The sequence below is a fragment of the Dipteris shenzhenensis genome, chromosome 12, assembly GCF_047967505.1.
Source record: "Dipteris shenzhenensis isolate YYH24624 ecotype China chromosome 12, Dip_SZ_1.0, whole genome shotgun sequence".
In the NCBI taxonomy this organism is placed as follows: domain Eukaryota; kingdom Viridiplantae; phylum Streptophyta; class Polypodiopsida; order Gleicheniales; family Dipteridaceae; genus Dipteris; species Dipteris shenzhenensis.
Window position 1 is genome coordinate 47,781,633 of NC_141607.1, and position 6,929 is coordinate 47,788,561.

General features: G+C 42.8%; 1 protein-coding gene across 1 annotated transcript; it reads left to right on the forward strand.

Annotated features, from left to right (window-relative positions):
* Positions 1-273: 273 nt before the first annotated feature.
* LOC147896318 (uncharacterized) lies at positions 274-1,808 on the forward strand. The gene has a single exon (XM_087382962.1). The coding sequence runs from the start codon at positions 439-441 to the stop codon at positions 1,624-1,626; it is 1,188 nt and encodes a 395-aa protein (XP_087239088.1). The 5' UTR covers positions 274-438; the 3' UTR covers positions 1,627-1,808.
* Positions 1,809-6,929: the final 5,121 nt, after the last annotated feature.

Sequence of the window (6,929 nt, forward strand, 5' to 3'; positions counted from 1 at the left end):
CTTCGCGTGTGAATGGGATACCTCAAAGCAATTCAGCGAAGTAAGAACCTCGAGTGACAAGCGCTCTAAGAGGGGCACACTCCCATTCCTACGTTTAACAGAGCAATAGGTATGGATACCGTGGGCAGCAGCTCATGTAGTGACCTATGTGCTCTTAAGAGTTAAAGTAAATGTATCCAAGAAATGAAAGAAAGAGGATAGCTCATTATCACACTCAATCAACCTATTTCTATACACATATAATATACGCTGCAACCGTGCTTTCAACACTCATTCATCTTCTCTGAGTTCTCTCTCTCTCTCTCTGCAAGCTCTCTCTCATCTACCACCACCTATCTCACTTGTGCAGAACAACTTTACTCTCTTCTGGGGATCTGAGGAGGTCGCCTTTCGAACTTGTCCTTCCGTGAATCTACAACCACCATTTATCTGAACTGTATGTGTGTGTGTGTGTATGTGCGTGTGAGAAAGCTTTCCGTATGTGAAGAAGTGAGGCTCAGAGCAAGAAGAGCTTCCAGGAATAAGCCTTCCCTTATCACCCTGTACAACTTTCCGGCTTCTCTCGCTCCTTCAGTACCCATGGCCTCCATAATTAGCCCTCGTTCCTCCTCCTCCTCCTTCTCCTCTGCCAACTCCTCCCTCCCCTCTACCCCTTCTCCTCCCACAGATCCTGTCGCTGCTTTTGTTCCTTTTCTCTGGGAGGAGAAACCGGGTGTCTCCAAACAAAATAATGCACCCAATTCCCCCAAGCCCTCCCAACTCTTGCAGCTTTTCATGGACGACGTCCAGATTTTCCCTCTTCCCACTCCTCCTCGCTTGCAAAAACCGCCTAATGCTGAGCTCAAGAAAGCTAACGGCAGTCCTTGCCCGGGGAACTGCAACGAACAGAAGAAGTCTGGACTGGCCCGACATACCAGGAAGCTGAAAGTAGAGGACGATCCCTTCCTCATGGCGATTCAAGAATGTACCAAGAACGAAGGCGTCTCTGAGTCGCCTGGACGGAAGCATTCGCGGACTCCTCTTATACAGTGGCTTTTTGAAAACGAAGATGAACAGTCCCCGAGGAACTCATGCAACAGTCGATACGTCTTCCGATCCCACTCTTTCGGGATGGACGACTCTGCGGGATTCAGCCTCAGGCAGCAACGCGCGCCGCAACAGGCATTTGCAGAACAACAGGACCTTGGCAAATTGGTCGGACAGCAAGGTCTCTCGAGGTCGGAGTGGTTCGCTACAAGCCCCAGAGCAAAGTCGGAAAGGTTCCTGTCAGCTCCCAGATTGAGCAAGAACGGCATGAACTACGGCCTGCCACTGCCAGCCCTCGCTGAGACTGTAAAAGCAGCAGCAGCACCGCCATCACCAGCAAGACTGTCATGTGGGACGTTTGGGTCTTTTGGATCTGTGCATCCGGTTCAATTGCTGTCGATGGAGGAGATTAAACCGCCAACGAAGGAGCCAGCTAGCAGTGCAAGACCAAGACAGCCTCAATCGATGCGCCAGCATGCGAGGGCCAGTTCCTGTTCGATCGTTGGCACCAGGCACAATATGCTGGCGAGTTGTCTTGGGTGCAGAAATGCAGAGAGCTACGACAGCATCGTGCGCAGGCCCCATCATGCTATGGTATAGGCAATTAGAGCAACGATAAGCGTATGAGCCGTGATGTTTCTGCTCAGCTAGTATTTTGAGGTAGTTTTTTTGTTTTGTTGTTGATATTGTGAGCTGCATCTTTTACAGCAGTATTTGTATTGCAACTCTGTTGCGTAAAGATACAATAAACGACGAGATAGAATAAACCTTGCTTTAACGCATCAGTCGATTATGAGAAAGGGTGATCAGAAGCACGACATTGAGGACGTTATATTTTCAAGGAGCGGAGGGGCACTAAAAGGATTAAGATTGTGTAGCAAATGTTGTGCTTATCGTTTCGTTTAATTTCTTCGGTGTTGGCACTGATCACCGAATTATAAGCGGCGCAATCGTGCGCTAAAAATCGCATTCCCAACACACACGCAATCAGGACAGCAATAAAAATTCCATCGCCACGCATCCACGCAATCTCCTTATACGAAAGACCACACGAGAATTGCAAGGCAATTCCGCTTCAGAAATGGCAAATAATATTATATCTTACACAATTCAAGAGGATCTTATGCTTTTCATTTCATTTTAAACAACGGATGTTGATTGCGCAGCTCAAGGAGCATGAATTGGAAAAGGGCGAGCGAGAATGGCAGTTTAGAATTCGGTCGCTGCTTTTTGTGAATTGCACATAGTCTCATGGCCAATGCCAATGTGAACGAGAAGCTTATTATAATTTGGAATCCCACTTTCCACGTTTGTAAAATATCTAGAGACTTGTGGGAGTGGTATATTGACCGAGAGGATGAAAGCGAACCGGCTATGGCCAGCAGCTTCATTTTCGTTGCATGCAGCTGATGAGAAACAAGAAGCTAGGAGGACAATGGATCAACATGATAATCGTGGTATTCCAAAATGTCATCTGGCCGGCGCAATTAAAACCCAGAAATCCGAGCCGAGAAGGATTGCAAGATCATCAAGCCGCTGAATGCACTCATAATATTGCGTACACGTCTACACTTCGTACAGCAACGGCCTTAGATCGACCCAGATGCAATAGAGCTTGACTAATTTATGCTGAGACGGACAGCTTTAGCGCAAAAAAGTATACATGATATAGAGAACTGTCGTGCTGATTTGATTTCAACCCGGATGTCTCAATTATGCTCGTCATTTTCCCGGGGACTTGTAGTGGGCAAACCATTAACATAGAAGACATTTGACCATTGAAGTAGTATCTTAGTTTATCGCGCAATAAAAGAAGCTCAGATTAGTTGCTCATCAGCAACAGTTTTCGTTTCGACATTTATGACATGATCTAGGCAAAATATAACATATGGAGCGTTACAAACGAGATATGGGCATCAACAAGCCACAGCCGCTATGAGAATTTGCGAAGTGCATGCATGCCCTCTTCGTGATCAGGGAAGGTATGATGTTCCTCCCCGGAGCCCCCTACTAATCAGAAACGGAAATTGAATGTGTGGGCATACCACGCATGCACTCAAAATTTGTCTGCAACCTCCATGCCCGCCCATGGTGCATTGAATGCAGCTCGGCGGTGGGTTGAACGTGGGCAGGCAATCTTGCCAGTTCGTGATCCATGGGCGGTGCCCATCGTGCATTAGTCTGTAAACACCCTTTACAGTGGCAGTCATCATTTTTAGAGGATTGCACAAAAAATGAGGCAAAGGTGAAGTGCCACTGGTTTGACAATTCATACCTCACTTTTGGAGGGTGCAATTTTGAGCACCAGTGTGCTATATTTGCTCCAGCCAATGGCAAGCTCGCATGTGGTATAAACAGTGATTTGCAATGTCTTTAATGCTTCCATAGAGGTAGAGACCTTGGTGGGTAAACCGAGGGTAAACCAATGAAATATGGCCAGCTCTGGAAGGCACAACTCCTTGCTAATATTCAAACATATATGAGCTATTACAGAGTGTGAACCAAATCAACATATAGCATTAACTATGCATTACCAGCTTGTGTGCTCTTGCTCTTAATGATTGATATGATTCAAAGGACAATTTGTATTGTCGAGGTATTCAAAAATATCTGAAAACATTCACCTTCTCTAACTTACAAGACTATAGGATTTAACAATTTATTCAAAAACATCAAAATTTTGTTGTGTACATAGATGCAACCAAGTAATCATTCAAAAGTACACTACGTGACCTTCTCCTCAAACCAAGGACATACCTAGATGAGAACATTAGACATGGGTTAATGGGCTTCCAATCTTGTGCTAAAGTGATGCACACCCATTTGAGGGGCGCATGCTCCATAAATTTTTTTTCATTTGTTGAAAACCAAAATGGATTTAAAATTTGGAATCCAAACCAATGGGACTACCACATGGTGGTCTTAAAATATTGATAGTTGTTGATATTGGTATCTAGATTCACCCTAAAATGAAAGAAGTTGAAAATATGCAATTTGTGCATGTGCGAAGATCTTTTAATAAATCCAACACTATTTACAATTTTGAATTGTTTCTTTTTCCATGCACTTCCTTGCTATATGGTTCATAAGCATGCCAAAGGTCATTACATTTTATAACACATGGCATCAAACCCGATAGCGTGCCCTTTTGCCTATTTGTGTTTTGAAGCATTTTAGGCCATATTGCAATTATTTGGGATATCCAATTCTGCTGACGTGTATCGCCGGAGGGGGAAAACGCGGTGGTTGAAAATTTTGCTACTCCCATGAATTTTGAATTTCCACACCTCCCGCCTATCGAATCTTAAAATATTAAGTACTTGCAACATGCCCATGCCCTGTAAACTCCCTATGATATGCATCTCGATGTGACCTTGCATAGACTTTGGTTTGGCATTGTCTTCTTTCGGGTAAGTTGTCTTCTATTCTTTGCTCACCTAACAAGCTAGCTTCTCTTGGTCTATTATGGGCTGATCGTGGCCATGGCATCAATGGAAACATATAGCTCACCATGGCTTACAAGAGAAGCAGACAAAGGGGTGCAAGACAAGAAAGCTGAAAAGCCTGGTCAAGGCACAAGGAAGATATTGCATACATTAGTTGTTGGCCAGCCCGGTGGCATGGTTGAGCAAAAATTAAAAGCACCATATTTTGCAACAGAAAAGCAATATATTGTTATTTTACTAAACCATCCCGGTGGTTGGAACATCACTCAATTGTGGCTGCTTTCGTTCAATCACTAGTTATGTGATTTGCCTTGAACCAGTGTGGTTGTGAAATTACTTTGCTTCATAGTACTTAAATTAGTCAAATTTAATTTCCTATTATTCGTGTCATATACCACTTAATTTTTAGACCGAGATGGCTTGGACTTAATGTGATTGTCCTAAACCAGCTCGGTGCTGACAAACAGCTAGTACTGATTGAAATTGTGAAATTCAAATGAAAAGCAATATATTGTTACTTTCAAAATTGTGAAATTTAAAAATGAAAAGAAATATACTTGCTATTGTCTAATATGTGAAGTTGAGACCATCAGGCTAAACAATCCCGGTGGTTGGAATTGTGGCTGTCTTAAACCAACCCGATAGTTGAAATTGTGATTATCCTAAATGTGTCCTAAACCAGTCCGATGGTTGACTATCCTAAACGTGTCCTAAACCAACCCGGTGATTGAAATTGACTGTCCTAAACTAGCCCGATAGTTGAAATTATGACTGTCCTAAAACAGCATGGTGGTTGAAATTATTTTGCTTCTAGTAGCTTAATTAGTTCAATTTAGATTCATTATATACTTTAATGAGACCACATTTTTGTTTTCTCTTGTTTTATAAGTAGTGCAAAAAGGGGGCTCATTATCCTATTATTCCATTTAAAAGAGGGCTCACTATTCTATTGTTCCTGCATGTTGGGTCAATAGATGGAGTTGGATCTCAATTTTATGGATTAGAATCCTCACATTCCAATTGGGTAGAGGAGCTTTGAGCATTGAAAGCCTTGATACGTCAAGAAACTCAAAGACATGAATGTTTATTGTTGCAAAACACACATATATTTTAACCTAGCCCGGCAAGCTATGAATGACTTGAGATCTAGCCGTGTTGCAGTATTTCTCCATGGGGATCCACACCCATGTCTCTTTGATGAATGCACAGTCTTTAGGCCACTTGGATCCTCATCATGTGTTGCACGGGAGAGCAGGTTTTGTAGCCTAATGCTTCTCTGGAAGCTAACATGGTTTGTCCAAAGGGAGACCGTGAGTGGCACCGCATTGAATGCATTCATGGCACATGCAAGCATTGCAGTGTGAAGCTAAAGAAGAAGGCATTTCATGTCTGTCCAAATGAAACGAGGGAAGAAAACCATGTTGCTCTAAAATGGAGGAGATTTAAAAATGTCAATGTTAAAGGATTCAATAAAAAGAGATAGAAGGAAAATACATCCCAATGCCACTCAAAGTCCTAGCCCTACTTGCAATAAAGGCAAACCTTTGCTGCAAAATACTCTCCTATCTCTACTTCCTACACCCATTACCCTGAGCAAGACCCAGAGATTTTGCGAACAATGGGTGCACAAGGCCGTCCTTTGTGCACAACACTATTGGAAAAGAGGACAACAAGCTTGGATGCCTAAAGCCATGGAAGGGTTTCTTGTTGAATCATGGCTAAGTACCAAGATGAGAGTGGAACAACCAAAATATCTCTTGTACTTTATTCATGAGAGAAGGCCAATATATAGGCACTTGATACATACATGAGAGCCAAGATCCACTAATTTCTCCATTGATTTCTCAATCAGCATATCTCAATCACACCACACTCCTATATTCATTGAATCACACCTACTGACTGACACATCAATAGTCACACCTAATCAGGCCCTGGGTTGCCAACTCCCTTTAGTAAGAAAACCTATCAAAATTTTGGGTATGAGATGAATTTAACAATATGCCATGAGTAAAAATTAGTCAAATTAACATGGTTGTATTCTGCACTAAAAGAGCTTCAAATATGTCTTTACACCTTGAAATTTGAGTAACACATGAAAAAGTTACATTAATTTGAAAGAAGATGGCACCTAAGTACCGAGCGCAGGGAGGTTACAACATGATGTTTGCAAAATAATTGTCCAAGGTAGACAATATGAAGCTCCAATTATTGGATTCCATGACCCAACTCACTTGACATGTACTTTGCACCATTTTGCAATGAAGGCAAGAGCAAGCCACCCTACTATCCTCTCTACTACAAGCACGTGAGAGCCACACACTCATGATTATTGCACAGGCTACCAGACAAACTACCCTGAATCGAGTAGAGGAGTCCAGGGCTAAGTTTGCGGACCTTGAAGTGACTATTACAAAGATCAAGGATGGGCTCTCAGTCAGTGAATCCCTAGTTTAG